The 20,837-nt window shown below is 44.7% G+C and overlaps 1 protein-coding gene across 1 annotated transcript in view; it reads right to left on the reverse strand.

The window, feature by feature from the left end:
- WIPI2 (WD repeat domain, phosphoinositide interacting 2) overlaps positions 1-20,837 on the reverse strand; it is a 226,701-nt gene that overhangs the window by 166,008 nt on the left and 39,856 nt on the right. Inside the window, exons 3-6 of the mRNA XM_085629180.1 lie at positions 9,521-9,690; positions 4,823-4,919; positions 4,372-4,469; positions 3,668-3,760 (exon numbers count right to left, since the gene is read on the reverse strand). Coding sequence (XP_085485306.1) covers positions 3,668-3,760; positions 4,372-4,469; positions 4,823-4,919; positions 9,521-9,690 — 458 coding nt within the window. The remainder of the gene's footprint in view (positions 1-3,667; positions 3,761-4,371; positions 4,470-4,822; positions 4,920-9,520; positions 9,691-20,837) is intronic.

Below are 20,837 nucleotides of genomic sequence, written 5' to 3' on the forward strand. Positions count from 1 at the left end.
CCGATCAGTGTAGATTCCAGGGTAGTGTGTACAGGACATTTGTATGAGAAGGATAGTGTGCACGTGTTGGAAATTCGATTAAGTGTGTTTGTGTCGGATTGCTCGCATGCATAATGTGGCGCTTCTGTGTTTGTGTGTGTGATGGGTTTGTGAAGTCTAGATTCACGAGTTGTGGCTAGGTTGTAAATTGCGCAAAATCAAAATAAAGTATACCACAAATAGATAGCCATAGAAAGAATGCTCAAGGGAACAAGGGGAAGCAACCACAGAGAGTCCCCAAATCTTCAACTAAACAAGTTAATTGACGATGAACATGTAAGAAAATGGTTTGTTCCCGAGCATAAGCAAAATCAAACTGTCCAGTGTAGTTTGACAATTGACAAAAATCAAGTCCAATCCCTTTGTATGAGGATTTATCTTTTCTTTATTTTCTCAGTTGTCCTGATCGCATATTCCACAGCATCGAGCCAGAAGTGGATGCGGCCAACACGTGTTTCGTCTTGGGGTAATTGAACCCCCACGACTTCCTCAGGGCTACAAACAGAATGATAAAAAAAAAATTTCAGAGTACAAGAAACAGTAGCACATAAGCAGAGTTGCATTCTGGTGATAGAGCAAAGGAATCAGAGAAAAACACCCTGATATAGAGAGTAAATATTTACTCTCTATATCAGGGTGTTTTTCTCCTACTCTCCTTCTCTGGTTCCCTTTTATATTTAGATTTAATACTCGATTTTTCATTTCTTTCTACAACTTCTATGTGATGGGACTTTCTCAACTTACCTCACAACACCTTTTAGTGAGCACTCACTGAGGAGTCTCGGGTTTTTTCAGGTCGTTTTTTTCAGGTCGTTCCTTTGCTCTATCACCAGAATGCAACTCTACTTATGTGCTACTGTTTCTTGTACTCTGAAAAACATTTTTTATCATTCTGTTTGTAGGTTTGTGAAGTCTGTTAGGGGTTTGTGTCGTGAAAGAAATACATTTTAAGAAAAGGCCATGGTGGGAGGGATAGCTCGAGGTTTAAGTGGGCAGTTTTACTGCCAAAAAGAGCTTCAACGAAAACACTTTCAAATAAGCTATTATTTTTAATCTAAACTAGATCGGCAGTACAGGCATATGAACTCAAAAGCGGGATTCAACTTGCAGATCGTGTATGCTGCGAGACGCTAGACAAACCATGCAGGAGCAAAAGAAAACAAGCAGGTGCATGTAACAGATGTTCTAGGAATGCCTCTGACGAACTGCAAATGCTGTGTGGGTTTGTTAGCTCGAGGGGGAAGTGCACCAGACATGCTCCCTCGGAATGCAACAGATGGCCAGAGATGGCCAACCAAAGAAAACCAATTTGTGGTGGCCAGTGGGAGGGAAACAAGCACACATGGAACAGTATTGACCAACCAGAGTAGAGGAATTTAGAAAGGCAGGCCGACTAACCAACCAGAAGTACTGGGCATGTTAAATGCTCGTATCCTGACAGCATGTCTCGAATAGACAGCGCAAGCGCTGCCTCAGTGAGACCTAAAAAAAACCACATCAAACTTGCATTCATGGATAAGATCATATAACTCTCTTTTGACAGAGCGCGTGTATTCTAGAGACCACATAAAATACACGGAGATTTATGCACAGGAGGCAGATGCACTGGACTTTTTTGGTGCAGAGTTGAATTGCTGAACAAAATACTTGGTTAAGTGCTAAGCATGGTCAATGAGGGGGAGCAATCTTTGAATGTCTAGGTGTTGCATCAAGCGTGAGTGAGCATTTTTTCCACTGCTCTGGATGAATTTCACAGGCTCTCTCCCTTCCAAAACTGGTCAACGCTGTCTCAGGAGCATGTGTAATGGAAATGTATGTACAGCCATTTCAAAGGGAGATGTTGGTCACAAAGAGGTAAGGGGAGGGATGGGTTAGGCTCTATTAAAAGGAAGCGACTGGCTACTATCTTCTGACCACCAGGCTTATCTAGTCTGTGTGTTTATTACATAGGCATGTCCCAACAGGAAAACACCAGGCCTGCTCACTAAAGACTAGTGCTTTGTGAGGCACACTCAATTCAATAGTTCCAGTATTCATCAGTTCATTCAAACAGTGTACTCCCCACACTTGCCATTAATCAGAGGACTCCTTCAAACATGTCATTCATTTTATTGATTAGTAGTTTTAAATAGTGCAAACCAGGCAGCAGAGCGCTTTACATAGGATTATGTTGCATAGTGACATACTTATGCACTATTACCAGGAAAAAAATGTGCTGTTATATCGAATACAGGCATATTAAGGAAATAAAAGTAATGTCAAACAACTCAAATGTATACTTATAATATGTCCTCATAAATAATGAAGAAACAGTACCCTAGTTGGTAGGGGACCGAAGAGAACTTAATAAAGAAAGCAGGCAAGCAGTCCCTTAAATCAGTAAAGGTAAATATGTGTGTGGCCAGACAACAAAATATGTTGCTGCCACTGTCAGCCTCCACACAGCCGGAGAGGAAAGTAGACACTTTTAAAACACTAGGGAACTTTTTGCTCAACCAGAGTTCAAGCAGCAAGACTAGGGATTCGCCATTAGCCATTGAAAGTCTTCAGTTGAGACTCCACTGGCAAAGAAGACTATTAAAACCTCACAGCCAGTATCCTTGGATACTTGCGAGAAAAAATATTAGAAGCCTACCTTAAAAACAAAAAAAAAGCATGCTGTCAGGCATGCTGAAGAGTGAAAACCACTGGTTGCCCAAGCCAGCACCATTATCTGCTACACCTTGCCCACAAGAAACGAGGTAACCAAACATTCAACTTGAAGTCCCCAAGTGCAACCAGAACGCGGAAGAAGCAGCAGAAATGTAAAGCTGAAGTAAAGTGTGCGAGAGTCGTGGTTGAGCTGGTTGGACAGTGGCAAATTGGAAACACTTGATACTGCATGTGCTAGCCTCAATGGAGGTGGATTGTCGTGTGTGAGGAAGTGAGAGTGTAGCGAGTAAGAATGTAAGAGAATGTGTTGTGAAAAAGGGTGCAGGAGAATAAAATGAGAGCAAAACAACAAGAGTAGCAGAGCATCTTTCACTGCTGCTGGCTTGTGTGTGCACAACAGAAGAGATGGTGCGGCATGTGAATTCCTGGAGCTTGGGAAAACATTTACATTACTTACTAGTCAAAAAAATGAAATTAATTGTTGTCTTCCAGACTGGACTTATTAGTAAGCTGGCCCAAATAAGGCAAGGGATGGGGATTTTTAAGGGTCAATTTGCCAACTTAAAGAATGTTCTTTATCCATTGTCCCAAGGGTTGGGTTTATCAAATATATAAAGAAATGTCTTGCTAGATGATTTTGAAATGTACATTTTAAGTATTTAGAAAAAAAAAATTTAAAACAGCAGCCCCTTACCGTATTCCGGTGGAATAAGCCGTTGGATGGCAACATAAGATAAACGTCACAATACAACTTAAAATTTTTCAACTAGTATAAACCTCCCTTGAAAGCATCGAAATATCCAATTACTAAACAGAAACATCTGAACAAGTTATAAAAATTAAAACAAAGGATACAGGGGCAAATATTTCTTTACACACCAAATGCAAATACCACAAAAAGTAAAAAGAAGAAAATCTAATTTAAAATATTAACTTCAATGGAGAAAAATTAGCTGATCTTTCTCAAGTTACCTACCTTTTCTGAGGCTGTGGCAAGCTTCGTGCCACTTGCATCAAATGCCAGTGCAGCTAAGGGACTGTCATGAGCTGGAATCATGTTGGCAGCTCGCTAAAAAACAACAAAAAAACACTTTGGCACAATCAGCTAGCACAGCTTTTATAATAATATGCGAAGTAATACCACATAGGGAAGTGTCAAAGATTTAAATATCTAATTCTTAAGATACTGAGTATATATTCCGCCATAACCACTAGATTTCCACACGCTTCTCTGCCTCTGTACCAGTGTAAAGACATTCAATACTGAGGTTTGTTTAGGAGAGCAGCTTTTTTTGCAAAAAGAGTTAATGATTGCTCAGTAAATATTTCCCAATGCGGAGATGCAAAGAACTCAGAAGAAGAGGGATGAGAGTGTAGTATAAAAGTTGTGATTTTAGGTAAATTTGGTTTGTGAACAAGGCTCACATTTGAGTCTATACTGATCGAAGACACAATGCACTTGTTATGAGGTTAATTTCGTCTACTTAAGAGAGTACGCAGGCATGTTCTCTATTTAGTACAAGACCCAGATACTTCTGGATTTGAACAAGCGAGCAACAGGCTTAGATTTCTGCCTCTACGTCACCGTAACCTATTACCTATAAACGGTAATAGCCTACATTTTACCATTAGTGATATATATTTTATTGGCAAAGGCAAAAATGTGAAGGTAATCCTCACCAGATTGATGGTGTCAAACACCTGGACCTCTCCAATGGTGGCACTCCCAGGATAAGCCAGATAGCAGTTGTCACCGTTTATAGAAAGTGCACACAATCCTGTGGGGACCAGAAAACCCAAAGACTTCAAATTCAGACAAAAACTCAGCATAAAGTATGTTATTGTTAGTAAAACTTAAGGAGTTAATAGAACTATGTAAAATATTCTTTACACAACATATACAATACTATGGCTTGATTCCGGCAACGTTTTAAACCATGCAGCAAGATGAAACTCTAATTAAAAGGCATATAAATTGTTTTTGGAACACGGTCAAGGTGCCTTATTAACAAAGACAACGTTCGAATCATAAGGTACATGTTCCACGTCACTAAGAGGTTTATCTACACTTCTGTATGAAGGGGAGACAAATTATTCCATTAGAATTTATGCAGTAAATAGGTGACCTTACCTGTTGGGTTTGGGGGAGTCTCCCGAATAGTGTGCAGCACTTTCATGTCTCGTATGTTGTGTATGTAGAGAGATTCTTCCAAGCATACTATCAATCTCTAAAATGTAATTGAAATAATAAAAACATTTCAGATTAAAACGATCTCACTAAACACCAAATGACTATTCATGAGCTTTCTAAAACAACTCAAAGCGTGGAGATAAATACGTGAGGCACCTTCCCGACAGCAACAGGCGCACAGCACTGCCCCATAAAAAAGCGTAGTTATGTTTTATAACGGGATACTGATCTTCAAGAAATAAGTTTAAAATATCCCTATCGATGTGTCACCCAGATGTTGTTAGCAAGGCTTGAACTACCTTCTTCTGTTATTTAACTTCGGATTTAGGATTCTGCACCCAAATGAAACTGAACTTCAAGCAATGCGGATTTCGATTTGAAAGAGAGACTTGCCTGTAATGTATCTATTTATTTAAATATGCACTACAAAACAAGCTATTTTTTCAAATTCGTTTTTTTTATCTTAGTGTAAGTGACGAAATGGATGCCACACCCAATCAATACCACGGGACCGTAGTAACTAGACTGTATGTATTTATTTCATGCATGAAATAATGCAGGTATTACTTTTCTTTGAAGGTGATATTTAATTTATTGTACCAGACTGACCTCTCTTGGGCACTTCTTAATGAATTTCGAACCGTATTTGTTTCCACCGTCTAGTAAGAAGCTTTATGAATAACTTTTCAAGTCTAGACAACGCCCCTGGTCTCCACCGGTGTCTGAATATCCTATGCTCAATGTCCATGCTCCCTGCAGTCCAGGGACTTATCCACAAGAGTGGGAAGGCAATACCTCCTAACCAAGCCAATAAGGATTTGGGTTCGAAAGGGGCCCAGTCCGCTTGACAGAGCAGTGTGTTGTGGGAGCACTGATAAAATCGGAGGTATACTACAAGGTTTAAAACAAGTGAGGCACCCAGGGCTTTAACATTGGTTCAAGGAAGTATGTGAAAAGATGCAGGCCAGAACAAATGAACCCAGGCAACATGTGGCTCTGGCAAGGACACTGGAACACATGACACTTCACCAAAAACAACTCCTGGGAAGCAGCTACTAGTAGTTCCCTCCTTGGCCAGGTTTCTGTAACTACTGGCCACGCCGCCCTTTCCTCTGCTTTAGAGTCTTTGTCTTTTTTCCAAAGACATACAAATTTGGTTCAAGAAGCTAACATTAGCCTTGATTCAAATCTTTTGTAAGAGCCACCAGTTCATAGCTTATTTGATGGTCAGCCACCTAATTACCATTAAGGCCCTTTCGCAAGGAAGGTGCGTTCCACTCGGGTACAATAGGGTTTTCTCTACTCCTTCATGTAAGTGGCATATGAACAGCAGGAAGTGCCACGTCTGAAGCCTCATAAAAAATTGATTCTTTAGATGTTGAAAATTCGGGCGGACTGCTCTGTCCAGTTCACACAATAAACCCGTTTCTTCTGCAGAACTGCATACATAATGACAGCCTCTCAGGTTAAAATATACAGGGAAAATCTGCAATAGTGCCTAACCATATAAAACATGTCCTACCAACACTGTAGGTTTTAATATACAGGAACAATACACCCTTGAAGGCTTATTGACTTTAACAAATGCTTATCAATATGCCAGGCCTTCTGCTTTTATTGTAAACGTTTATAATAAACAATCAAGTCTCATAGCCTTTATATTTCGTTTGTCACCATACCCAACTCAGGCCTCGTGTGTTGGTCATAAGCTCTCCTACAAGCCGACCATCAGGTATAAGGTAATATTAGAAAGATGTGCAAAATTACAGCTGTCAACAATATGAAAGGACTACCATCGTGCAAATATTCTGTCCCCAGGATTTGTTCGGGTGAATCACCAAAACCCTTGCCAACTACAGAAATCTCCAAATTCAGTGTAACAAAATGCTTGCCTACAAGCTTTTGCACAGAGCAATAACAGTCCTTCCATAAAAGCATATTGCCTTTAACACATACTTTTCATACTAAGTACTGTGTAGTCAGGATACTCAGATTCCCAAGGGTTAAAGGGCAATCTCGATAGCACAGAACATGATTATAGCACCAATGCAGGTGAGAATGTGATACCTATTAGAATAGGTGGTCCTACTACAATGTCAAAGAAATAAAATAGAGTTCACATATCATCTTTCCCTATACTCTACCTTAAATTAAAAATGTCAGAGGCTTACATGGATCGTTATACAAAGGATCAGATTAACAAACTACTGGATAATTGATTGCTACTCAGTAGCATCCCTGAAAGCACAAAAGTCTGAAAAGTTAGAAATGTTAAAGACTAAAGAAAAACAAATAAAGACTCACTTCCATGCCCACGTTCCGCTATAACACTAAAAAGTAATATTATTCCATGAAGCTCGCAGGTAAAAAAAAATAAGACTGTCATTTTCATTGAGGGCTAACAAGATCTAACAAAATTCAGTAGAGTAGGCACTAAATGATCGAGCCTGGCTTCCACCATAAAAAGGAGCGAATCCAAACTCAAAGACTAAGAAAAAATTGGACAAAATAAATTTGGCCAATCGCAATATAGAAGAAAGGAAGGATACCACTTTTTCAGTGGAATCATACAAGTTCTGACCAATCAAAACATGTACACCTATCCAGAAACATATGGGTAAAGCCAAAGCCCCTTGCTATAGTACTCCTGAATGCTCATGTTTTTTTAAGATTGATAACATAATGTCTCAAGACAGCTGCATATCAAGCCACGACTAAAACAAAATGTGAGATCGGGATTAATAGCCTGTTTGTGAGCATATGGATCCTAATCAAAATCTTCTAGTGGTATCAGCCCTATCAACTTAAAACAGAACAAAATACATTTAAACAGCCAAAACCGGTTTAAATTCACTGAATACCTATTGGGTCTGAGTTCTTTGTTACATTCGCTCACGTAGAACTATAGTATGGCCCTTGCCACTCATCTTCAAGCTTAATGGTAGAGGTGAATGTATGGCAGCACAAGTTCTTAGTCTCCCAGGTAAAAAGTGAACAATAATACCCATTTGTCAGCTTGCAATGTCTTTCTAGCCTCTTTACCAATGCTCAAACTTTAGCCATGTAGTTACACTGTCATTGAGAGAAGACCAGAAGTTTTTCTACCAGACCATAAATCTGTGGATGGCAGAAAAATAAAATGGTACAGACAGCCATGATTCTGCCAAGGAATGCAATGTCTTCATGGTTCCAGCCTACCATGGAGTAGGTCGATGCTGCCTTTGTTATCTAGATTACATTTTAAATTAATCTCAATTTAGCTCCACAACGTTTTTAAAACATTCCCAATTTTCTTTGCTCAAAATTATTATGCTGTCATTATTTCTTCATTTCAAGAAAAAGTCAATCGAAGCAACAGCATTTTTGCTTCTAAAAACTCCAATCCGGATTCATGAGAACACTCCTACACAGTAGGTTTTTTAACTATTAGCAAGGCATTGACAGATCAGATATAAACATATCTTGATAGTCATAACCTTCTTGACCTTACTGCTTGGCATGGTTCATAACATTCTCCACTGCAGTGACGATCGAAGAATTTGCCAAGAGAGAACATTCATTATAGGTTTGCTGATTACAAACTGGTTCAGAAGTATCCTAAGTTATTACTGTCAGGTTTAATCGTGGGAAAAAACTTGTTAAAATGGTACCACATCCATCAATCCTTCGTGTGGGGTATTCCAGCACTCATCACAATCACAGTTTTCTTTAAAATCTACTTTAAGCTTTTGCTCGGCCTGATCTGATATCATGGTCTTTTTTCATTCAAAAGGAATCAACACTTCAAAAATAGTGAAAAGAGAGGAGTCCGTAGACAATCATGTTGACAAAGTCATGAAAAGATCTTTACATTATGTCAAGAAATTACACCCAAAATAAAAGAAACTGTTTTCGTGTCCAACTAGATGACATTAGTTTTATTTGTGTATGGGTGTAAATGATCCTGAAAGGATCCAGTTTAATTCTATTTTTTATTATGAAATGCACTCACTTGAGCAAATCTAAACTGAAAATTTCACAATTAGAGCAAGCATGGCCCTTTGAGTGGTCTTCGGTTTCCATCAACAAAACCATCTTTAACTGGTGAGCTTACCATGTACAATTCAAAACCCTGTGTGTCGTCTTTAAATGCAGGCACGGACTAGCCTCAAAATATACAGAAATTATCTGGTGCTATAAAATTTAAATATTCCTTTTAATATAATGATAAAATCAAACTCTGAATCTTCCTTTTAAACTTCGTACAACAGAGGGAAAAATACCTACATTGAGATTGAGAATATGAGAGAAAGTGAGAGAGAGAGCAAAAGAGTAGCAGTGTAAGTGAGCGAGTGTGCGTCTCAAAGTGTCTGTATAATGCAAAATGACACACTTGGGGGGAAACTGATTTAAGAAAATTAAGAAAAAATAACGAGAATGATAAAGTAGTAAAAATGGCATCTACTTAGTCTTCACCTGTTTTTGTAATTAAAGTTCTCAAAGTACACCTGGTAGGAGTTTTGCAGTCTAAAAAACTACATCTAAATTCTTGTACTTTGTTCAGATGTGTGTTTCTTTTTGTCTGTTGTATCATAGGATCACAGAACTTTGAATGCTTTTGGCCCAAATACTTAATTGATATTGGAAAGAATTACTCACCTGACGGTTAAGTTTTACTGCCAGGATTGTGTTGGAGTAGCTGTAATTACATATTTCCGTGCCCTTTTTAAAGTGACAGACTTTCAGTTTACGGGGAGCTTTGAGGCTCACAATAGCTACCAGGCTACTGGAGAAAAGCCTCTCCACAATGCACACATCTTCAGTGTCATCTGCAAAGATAACAAGAGTGACATTAGGTCAGCAACTTAGCATACTCAGGTTACATAAGAGTACGTGTGTGTGTGTACATATATACACAAACAATTCTGCATAGGCTACTGTAACAATTTTGCTTCAAGTATGTAGGTCTATAATAACAATTTTTCATACATAAGCAAGGATGGATAAAGTATATTTTTATAGAATTTTACATGCACAGAAATTCATGAGTAGTAACAAACTGAGCCATGTTAACATTAATGCACATATAAAATAGCAATGAAAGAGCTTCCAACAAAAAGTGAAGCACATAGCTGTACTGAACTCCGCGAAGTGCAAAGAAAACTCTGCTGCACTATGCGGAGCTCCGCGAGCGGAGGAGTTTCTTTAGATAAATGCAGTTCGCGGTGACTTTCAGTGCCAGGTGCTCGTCCGCACTGTGCAATCATCGCAAAAGGTCACCTCCTCTAGGCAGTCCCTCATGCTGTTGCGTGGGGCGGAGGATTGATTGAGAGCCACCACTAGCTGAGTATCGTTGGCGTAGGTGACTATTTTTATTCCAAAAGGGCGGACTATCTCAGCTAGGGGGCTCATGTATATGTTAAACAGGGTAGGGCTTAAGGAGGAGCCCTGTGGCACACCGTAGCTGAGGGGTTTATCAGGGGAGGTAAAATCTCCCTTCGAAGACCTGGAAGTAGCGGTTGGAAAGAAAGGATTTGAGCCAGTCCAATGCAATCCCTGAGACTCCTAAGTTGGTGAGTCGATGTAAGAGGATATTATGGCTAACAGTGTCGAAGGCTGCGCTTAGGTCGAGAAGGATGATTGCCGCGCATCCTCCCTGGTCCAGGATGTTTTTGGCTTCCTCCGTTACTGTGAAAAGGGCGGTTTCGGTCCCATGCATGGGCCGGAATCCAGTCTGGGAGGGGTCGTGTAAGTGGTTGTTTTCAAGGAATTTTGCCAGAATGGTGTTGGCATATTTTTCCCAGAATTTTGCTCAGCCATGGCAGCAAAGATATTGGGCGATAATTAGTGGAGTTGCCTGGGTCTAGATTAGGTTTTTTCAGAAGGGCCTTGACCATAGCAAGCTTCCAGGGAGGCGGGACGCTGCCAGTAGATAGGGACGCATTAAGTAGGTTGAGTATGGTGGGGAGGATGTTGCCAGTAGCAGTCAGCAAGGTGCGTGGAGGTGCTGGGTCATTGGGGGAGCCAGATTTTACCTGGCGCAGAAAGGGTTCTAGCGTGGTGGGGTTAAGAGGGGGGAAGGAATCAAAGGTGGACCGGGGCTGGAATCCTAGCGAGGAAGGTAAAGGAGGGGTTGGGTCGGTCAAGGTGGGGGAAAAAGAGGTATAGATAGTTTGAATTTTTTGGTGGAAGAACTCAGCCCAGTCACTACAACGGGTTTGTGTGTTAATAGTGTTAAAAGGTTTGTCCGGGAGTTTGAGGAGGGTTTTTGCAATACGATAGATTTCTTTTGGTCGGGAGACAGCTGCGTTAATTTTGTCTTCAAAGAAAGTGGATTGGGTATTTTTTTATCTCATGTTTGTAGGTTCGGATCGCTTGTCGGTTTTCCTGGATGAAGAGTAGTCCAGCCGCCACTGCCTTTCTAGTTTTTTGCATTGGCGTTTCAGGTCCCGCAGTTCGGTGGAGTACCAGGGAGCGGTTTTTGTGGAGCGCTTAATTTTAGTGCATTTCATGGGGAGCACAGAGTCAAGTGTGTCCGAAATCCACTGATTTTAGTCCTCGTTTGCTATGGTGGGGTTGGGACTGTAGGGAGGTCTGGAGGTTTCGAGGGCTGCCTGCCATTTTTCTAAAGGAAGCTTAGACCAGTTGCGATCACTACGAGTGTCGTTGATGGGAGGATGGAAGACGGCAGTGGCCCATAATAGGGGAATCGACCATGGAAGAGGAGAGGGGATTCCTACAGAGAGGTCTTCACTGTTACTAAATACAGGGTCAAGTAGGTGGCCTTTGATGTGGGTAGGTTTGGAGACTAGCTGTGTCATTTGTAATGCAGAAAGACTTGAGGATAGTTCTGAGGCAGTGTGGTCCAGGATGTTATCGAAATGGATGTTGAGGTCGCCTAGAAGTGTAAAATTGGATGAGCTACAGGCTAGGCTGGCAATGATGGGGGGAAGGTTATTGGTGAATTGTCCTAACGTACCGGGTGGCCGGTATACGAGTATACCGGAGAACGTGCTGGTAGAGGAAAAGTCAATGGCAAAAGAAAGACTTTCGCAATCAGGTAATGTGTTAGGGGTGCTACGGCACTTATAGCAGCCTCTAAAAATGATCGCTAGGCCACCTTTCCCTGTTTTCCAGTCTTCCCATGAGATTAGATATCCCGGGGGGAGAGTCTGGACAAGGTCGGGCTCTGAATACAGATTGAGCCAGGTCTCTGTGAGGCATAGGACATCAGGATGAAGCTCTTCTAGTAGTAGGGAAATTTCCATGGAGTGTTTAGGCAATGACCTACAGTTCAGGAGGTACATGGTTATTTTGGTCTTTTTAGTGGGTGGGGCCGAATGAGGATGGAAATCGCAGTGTTGGCACAGTGTATGCAGTCGGCGAACGGCATCATGCACAGCGCAAGCGGGTGCTGCTTCCTTTCTGCCGCTCAAGTAGATTTTTACTCGAGCGGCAGCTTTCTCAACGCGAGCGGGTAGTTTCTCAATGCGAGCGGTTGCGAGCATACGCAACCACTCCCAATGAGAAATCTGACTGCCCGCGTTGAGAAATCTCACCGGGAGGTTCATTTTCCTTGCTCACACTCACCAACTTGACGTTGATGAACGCGAGCAAGGGAATAAAACTCCACTCCGCGAGCTCCACGGAGTGCAGAAAACTCAGTGAGCGGAGCAGAGTTCACCACCCAGACTTAATCAATACTACTTTTCTTCATGTTTAAATGATCACCCTCTCTGATATCCTTTAGTTTAGCTATAAATATTTTGTTTTCATGACTCATGTCCTTCACCCAATCTGATGTGTTTTCCATCACCTTCTATGATGAATATGGCTTTTTTCAAATCTGGATTCCTCACAATAGCTTCTCTTTAACTTACAAATGTTGGTGCAACGCACTAGTTGATCTCTAATCAGCCCTAGTTCGAAACTCAAGTTCTTGCCTAGTCCTCAAAGAGGCTACATAGTTCCCTATCTTCTCTGTTTTATCTTGCTGAAATGCAAATAATGTATGCCTCTCTAGAACTACAATCAGCTGCGTACTGTGAGAAAGTGGCTCTGTATATACTGTTCCTTAATAGGTACAGGATGTACAGAGTCCACAGACCCCAAGGTTTAACAGAGGTTAAAGTTAGATACAACCTTACTCTCCAAAGTGGTAGCTTGGTCGAGCAGTAAGGCAATACCAGAGGACAGTGTAAAGCATTTGTTGTACACACTCAGTCAGCAAATAGTTCCACACACTCAATAACTGAACTCTAGGCCAATGGTTTGTATAAAAAAAAATATATGCTTGTTTTATTTTAGAACCAACACTTGGAATTAAAATATACTTTCTCGATAGGAGATGTTTCATAAAAATACTTTTGTATATGCAATAGACTTTTCAGTAAACAGTTACAAGTAGTTGCAGTAGGCAACTCTATTTCTAAACATAATACATTGAGCTCAATGATAATTTCAAGATATTTGTAACAGATTACTTTTTAGATTACTTTTGTAATTCCAGGTCTGGATCCTAGATTCAGCCCTGGGTCAGTTCTCAGAATCAGTTGATGAAAGTCGACTTTGGTACTGTAATGATTTTTAACTAATATTTAGCTATTTTAAAAGTTAACACTTAGAAAATATTTCAGAGCAAACAATCAATGATTCCCTATGGAAGAAAATTCAGGTTATAGATACAGTAGGTTATCGTTACTTTTGTAATCCAGTACTGGGTGCCTAGACTCAGTACTGGGACATTTATCCAAAACAGGTAAGTAATTACGTTTTCAGAAGGTATACGATTTTTGAGGAATATTTAGAAATTGCAGAAATCAACACTTAGAAGAAATTTCACAGAAAAACAGTCAATGGTTTCCTATGGAAGAAAAATAAGTTAAAGGTAAGTATAGTTGTGGGTACTTTTCAGAGTCAGTGCTGGGCACCAAGATCCAGCACTGGGAGCTCACCTAAGAGCAGGTGAGTAAATTCGTTTTTGTCACTCGGTTGATTTTTGGTGAATATTTGAAGTTTTGAAAAGTTCACACTTAAAAGAATTTTCAAGAAAAAGCCAGTTAATGTTACCCTACGAGGAAAATAGAGTTTACGGTTTAAGGGTAAGTACTCGACTGGCGGAGTTGAGGTTCTGGGCACAGACTCAGGGGTCTCCCAGGGTCAGGTAGGTACAGTTGGTTCACCCTCAGCGACTCTAGGGCAGCCGGGTGCAGAGAGAGTTAGGCCCAATGTTATCCTACGAGAGATAGGGGGGGGCCTTGTTTGGTGGCTGCTGTCTGGCAAGCCACGCGGCTGTGGGAGCTGGGCTTCTGGTCACTTACTCAGGGCAAGTGGGGAAGTAAGAAAGTGTGGAGTTTTCACTGCCAGGGCCACTCGGGCGGCTGGGTGCAGAGGGCTTTTGAGCCTTCGGGCGCTCAATGGATTTCAATGGGAAATCTCCGGTTTGGAAAAAGACTGCAGGCTCGGGGACGAGGACTCTTCAGGTGCCACCACCACTTCGAGAGGTAAGTTGGGTAGTTGGAGGATAGGTAGGTACCCCGGGATTGGACACAGAGGGCCGTGGGGCGCCGGGTGCAGGGGTGCCTTTTGGTGTCAGAAAATCTTACCCTCTGTTGATCACGGTTGGGGTGGCACTCTGTTCGGAGGCTGCAGGCTTCTTCAGGATTGTCGAGGGGGGTCCTTGGGTGCCGGACTCGGGGTCACAGTCGCCGTGGGGTCGTCCTCGTGGGTTTAGTTCACTCCGGCACCGGCCAGGCTTGGCTGGTGCAGAGTGGGCTGGGATCGCGGTTCCGGGCTGCTGCCAGGGGTGAAAGGTAGGTTCTGAGTAGAGCCTCTACTCATGGGAGTCCCAGGGGATCAGAGTTCAAAGGCAGTCAGGTCCTCCGGGGTTTCTGAGGTTGCTGGCCACAAGAGATGCCGGGTTTGGCGCAGGAGCAGGTTCGAGGTCGACAGGCCGGTAGGGCTGGGACCAAAGCAGTTGGTGTCTCCCTCTCCTTCGCAGCTGCAGGGCAGGTCTTCTTTTCTTCTCGCTCTTCTTGTAGTTTCGGAATCTGGAATCTGGGGAAGGAAGGTTCAGGGTGCCCTTAAATACTAGATTTAGGGGCGTTACAGGTAAGTGAAGGCCAGGGACCAGCGCTCCGGTCTACTCTCAGGCAGGGATAAATAAGCAGTTCGCTAGTTATTATGCAGGGTTGTACGACAGCACCATGCAGGGGGAACCTGAAGGCCTGGACGAGTTTCTATTGGCGGCTCGGCTGTCCCGGTTGGACCCGGAGCACGGGAAAGACCTAGGGGGTGCCATAACATTGGGCGAGATTCGCGTGGCGATTAAACACATGGCCCGGCGAAAGACCCCAGGGGCGGATGGCCTGCCCGTCGAGTTTTATGCGGCGTACCCGGAGCTGTTGGCTCCGCGGTTGCAAGCCCTCTATAGTGAGGCGTGGCGAGTAGGGCGTTTATCCGCCTCCGCTCGGGAGGCGATCGTGGTGCCCCTGCTGAAACCCGGAGGGGATGCTAGTGCCCACACGGCGTACCGTCCGCTCTCCATGCTGACGGTGGATTACAAAATCTTGAGTAAAATATTGGCGTCGCGCCTATTGCCTCATATGACCGCCCTGATTCATCCGGATCAAGCGGGCTTTATTCCCCGGCGTAACACGGCCACCTCAGTTCGACGTTTGCTGCAGGTGATGGAAGTGGACCGGGACACATACCCAGAGGCCTTCACACTGTCGGTCGACAGAGAAGGCCTTTGACAGTGTGGAGTGGCCATACTTGTATCGGGTGTTGCAGGCATTTGGCCTGGGGGATGGCTTCGTACGCTGGACCACCTTGCTCTATAACGATGCCACGGCCCGTGTGAGGACGGGGGCGACCATATCAGCCCCCTACCGAGTGTGGCGGGGGACGAGGCAGGGCTGCTCGCTATCCCCATTGCTGTTCGCCCTGGCCATTGAGCCATTAGCGGTGCATGCCAGGCTGGGGCGCTCCTATGCTGGAGTTCAATTGAAGGGGGAAGCCCACTATATATCCCTTTATGCGGATGATCTGCTGATGTTCTTGGCGGACGCGGCTGGCGCATTACGCGGAGCAACCGCCTTATTGGAAGTCTTTGGTCGCCTGTCCGGGCTTAAGGTCAATTGGGGCAAAACATGCTTGTTCCCGGGTGGACAAGCCCCCCAGTCGCTGGGAGTGATACGATGGGAGGGTAGCTGCCTGCGCTATTTGGGGGTTAATATCTATCCCACCCAGCCTGATTTGCTGGAGGGGAATGTTGGCAGGGCCATCCGAGGCTTGCGCGGTAGCATGGGTTTCTGGAGTACGCTCCCACTTTCGTGCGCTGGGAGGGTAGCGCTGCTGAAGATGGGGGTGTTACCCCGCCTCCTATACTTTTTTCGCACCCTGCCCATATGGATACCTGCGTCGTTATTCGAACGGCTTCGAGCACTGTCTACGGGCTTCGTTTGGGGCTCGGGACGGCGGCGGGTGGCTTTGACCACATTGAGGCGGCCGAGAGCCGAGGGGGGGCCTAGCAGTCCCGGACTTTGAATGGTACTATCTGGCGGCACAGCTCCAATGGCTCACGCAGGCGGTGGCTAGGGAGTATAGAGGCCCGGAGGGCCCACAGGGTAGGGTGATTCCGCGCCATGTGCTCGCATTCATAATCCTTCAGCAGCGGCTGGACCTTACCCAGCTTACTCTAGAGGAACGCACCCTCAGGTTGTGCTGGAACCGGTGCCAGAGGAGGGCCGCCATAACTCACCCCTATGCCCCGGAGATCCCCCTGGGTATGTGCACGGCGCTCCCGAATGGGGGCGATTGGTCGGGGCTAGCCGCTTGGGAGGAGCTGGGCGTACAAGTAGTGGGTGATTTATTCAGAGAAGGGGTGCTGCTGCCCTTCCAGGACTTGCAGGACTCTTGTGGGCTCCCGTGGGGGGATTATTTACTTCATGCAGCACTAGTAGCGAGCATCCAGAGGCATTGGAATATGGGGCTCTCTGAGCAACCGATGGCCGCGGGCTGCCAATATGTAGTAATGGCGGCGGGGACGACCAAGGCCATTACATGCCTCTACCGCAGACTGTCGACGGAATGCCTGCGGCCTCTTGATGCGTTGAGGGATAAGTGGGAAGCGGACCTCGAGAAGTCGATCCCCGAGACGACATGGTCCACGCTGGTGCGGAGGGCCTGGAAGGGAACGCGTAATGCCCGGTTTCAGCTGGTTCCGTTTTTTACGCTACACAGGGCTTATCTGACGCCGGTTAAGATATTGCAATATTTCGGGGGCGCCCATTCTCCGTGCCCGCGGTGTGGGGGAGATGGGGCTGATTTTCGCCATATGTTTTGGTCCTGCGCGTAGCTGGGTGACTACTGGGAAGCTGTTAAGGAGTGCCTGAATCAGGTGACAGACCGCTCTATTGCCCCGGAAATGGGGGCCTGCTTGTTGCTCTGGTTTCCCCATACCCGCCGAACGAAGGTTACCAGCAAGTTCTACGACTTAGGGTTGATCATGGCTAAGAGGGAACTGACTATGCACTGGAAATCACGGGCGGGGCCTAGCTTTTTGAGGTGGAGGACGGCGTTTGCGAGATAGGCAGGCGCAGAGGGTACACTCCGGTTGCAATTAGCCCTTCGGAGGGATGACGAAAAGGCACTGGCGACGGCCCGAGCATGGGAGGCGTTGGTGGTGGAACTTCAGGGGCTGATGTCTGATGCAGGGGGCGAGGGGAGCACTTCTGACCGACAAGAGGAAGTGGCGAGCGGGGAGTAGGAGGGGAGCAGTGGTGAGAGCTGGATGCATAAAGTGTGGGTTGACATGGGGGACAAGCCCGAGTTGCCTAGGGAAGGTTGAGCACCCGTACATGATTCATTGTAAGGTGGGGGCACATCAGGAGGGGGAGAGGCCGAGGGGGGCACACTGACGTGGGTGGTGGGAGGGAGAGGGAGGGGGGGCTCCACGTGGGAAGGGTGAATGATCTTTTGCCTACTTGGTAGCAAAGCTACATGTAACAGTCTCCGTTGGAAGGGGGGGGGGGGCAGTGGAGAGCTGTGTTGAGTTGTTGTTACGAAAACAATAAAAAAGGTTTCAAAAAAAAAAAAAAGTGAAGGCCAGGGACCAATGGGTCCTTGTCCTGGGGTGGGTACACCCCCTATCCTGCCTCTCTCCTGTGGGGGGGGGGGGGGGGGGGGGCAGTAGCCTAATCCTGATAGGGTAGGCCTCCCATCTTCAAGATGGCGAGCCCGGAGATGTGCTTCACCTCGCCTCCCCCACCTGAGGGGTGGGGTGGGCAGGCTGGCACATCCCCTGTCCTTGTATGGGGTTTCCGGCCAAGCTTCCCGCCAGAGTGGGGGGTTGCAGTGGCCTGGGGAAACTCCTAGAGGCGGTATGCCTTTGAAGCTTCCCTTTGCTCATCCTGGGGGAGGAGATTTATCACCTCACCCAGGATGTGCATTGTTGCAGGCCCGGGAGAGTAGGGGCTCTCCCACCCAGGGGCCAGCAACGTGTCTGCTGTGTGGCAGCTTGGGCAGCCTCAGAGCAGACGTGGATTGTAGGTTAGTTGTAAGGGGGCATCTCTAAGATGCCCTCTGGGGTGCTTGGTACATTAAATCCCACACTGGCATCGGTGCGGGTTTAATGTGCTGAGAAGTTTGATACCAAACTTCCCAGTCTTCAGTGTTGCCATTATGGTGCTGTGGAGCTCGTGTTTGACGAGCTCTCAGCACCATGTACTCTTAAATGGCAGAACTGCATTTACAGTGCCCAGGAATGGACCTGGGTACTGTAGGGGCACAGGGCTCCTGCTCCTGTGCCCACACCATGGGCATAAGGCACCCAGCCAGAGGGGTGGCTGATATATGCCTTGGCAGTGTAGGTGATGGGCATGGCACACAGAGATGTGTGCCATGTCGACTCTTCATTTTGTCCTGCACCCAGACACTCAGCCTGCAAAGGCAGTGTGTGTGTGTAAGGGTACAGGGCCTCTAAGGGTGGCACAATGAGTGCTGCAGCCCTTAGAGGCCTTCCCTGGTCACAAGGCCCTGGGTACCTAGGGTACCATTTACCAGGGGCTGACATGTGGCCAGGGTTTGCCAATTTGGAGTTTGTGTGTTTTAAGGAAGGAACATAGGCCCTGGGCACCTGATTGGCAGGAGTCCAGGGTACACTCAGTCAAAGTACATTCAGCAATTTAGCAAAAAGTGGGGGCATACCATGCAAGAAAGATGGCACTTTCTCACACGTACTCAAATGCAATTCACACATTCTCACGAGGTTCTCGAATAAATCTCTAGGCTCTGCCTCTGAATTTCTTATAGGTATCACATCTAAAATGTCACGTTTCTGCCTTCTGTGCCCAAATTGTGCAACAGCACTTCTTGTTTGTGATATTCTTGCAACTGCAATATTTATGTAAGCGTTCTACTTTTAAGTATTCAAGCAACAAACTAAAATAAAGAACAAAACAAGCCAAAAAAAATCTGAAATAATAGACTAGCATAAATAACCAATCCGCAATCTGTCAGTTGCTGTTAGTTATTAATGCAAGTATAGAACAAACAGATTCCACAACCAGTTTGGCTTCTTTTCTGAAAGAGTACCTTTGCTGTGAGCTAAGAATGCTAAACTCTACCAAAGAGACTTACTATTATATTTGTCCAACCACCACCTGCAATGACTAAATCTATGCTTCATGTACTCTGTTGCACTACAGGTGTGTTCAGAGATCTTCCTCTCCGATATCCTTCAGTTTAGCCACAACAAACTTTTTTCTCTTCATGTCTCATTTCCTTCGCTCAGTTCGATGTGTCTTCAATTTCTTTTATGATGGATATGGCTTCTTTCAAATCTGGATTGCTCACCAACAGTTTTTCTTGAACTTATAAATGTTGGTGCAAGTGAACCGGTTCCATGTATTGACTCTATTGTGTTTCAAGTTCTTCCTATATGGCTGCCATGAGTGACCCATGCTGGTTCACGCAACATGTTGACGTTTCTGGGAAAGTCCTTTCTCCATTTTGTAGCAGTCATGCCACACTATTTGAACCTTGCATTAACTAGTCCTGTGAACATACAGTCATTATGCAATGTTATAAGCAGCAGTTCTAGGACTACAAAAAAGACACTCATATCAAAAAGCTCTGTTATTTTACATCAACATGTGCCTTTAGCTTGAGCTTACTGGGTGCTGCAAAAATAAATCTAGTTTCCAGCACAGGAGATTTTTTTCAGATGCTCAGTCACTCAGAGGCAGAATTTGGTGCCTGCTCCCGCCCTCTGCTCAGGATCCTGAATTTGTTGACAAAACTGTGTTCTTTTCACACACGAGAAATACTCATGAACGGATGTAATAATCCTCTTTAATGATACGTCCAATAGCAACCGAAGCAAAACTAACAGTTAAGCGAACCAGTTGTGTCTCAACATTCCCCATTCCATTAGAACCTGCCCATTTTACATTTTTTAATGAACATAAAGAAAACTTAACCCCAGCGTTGATCTCACTTACAAATTTTCAAGAAGATTAGCCCAGACAGAAAATAGCCAGTAGTTCAATAACTTAATACTGGCCCTTCTGTAGAAACAATGGTGCTACATGCATTACTCTTAATTGAAAAGCTATTGGAGTTTAAGGACTAAGTTGCAGGATCAGATCTTATATTAAAGGATTTACCTTTCCAGTATTGAACATAGGAGTCTGTCAGTGACAAATCTGTTGAGATTCCTTTCACTCTATCACAGTGGCACGAATTACATCTGGATCCCCTTTGATCCCTTGACCTATCTGTGGAAAAAATTAATTTCACAACTAGGGCCTTGCCTTTGGATAAGACTATGTCAAGAGGAGTCCCTGGCCAGATTAAATACCAGCGTTAAAACCTTTACTTAAAGGGGAATGTGATGACGTGCGGCTGCTCCTGCACTGGCCTCAGATCCCATTCCTGGATTCTGATTCTGGTGTAGGCAATTAGGCCAGCTAGC

Source organism: Triturus cristatus, chromosome 10 (assembly GCF_964204655.1).
Source record: "Triturus cristatus chromosome 10, aTriCri1.1, whole genome shotgun sequence".
Taxonomy (NCBI): Eukaryota; Metazoa; Chordata; class Amphibia; order Caudata; family Salamandridae; genus Triturus; species Triturus cristatus.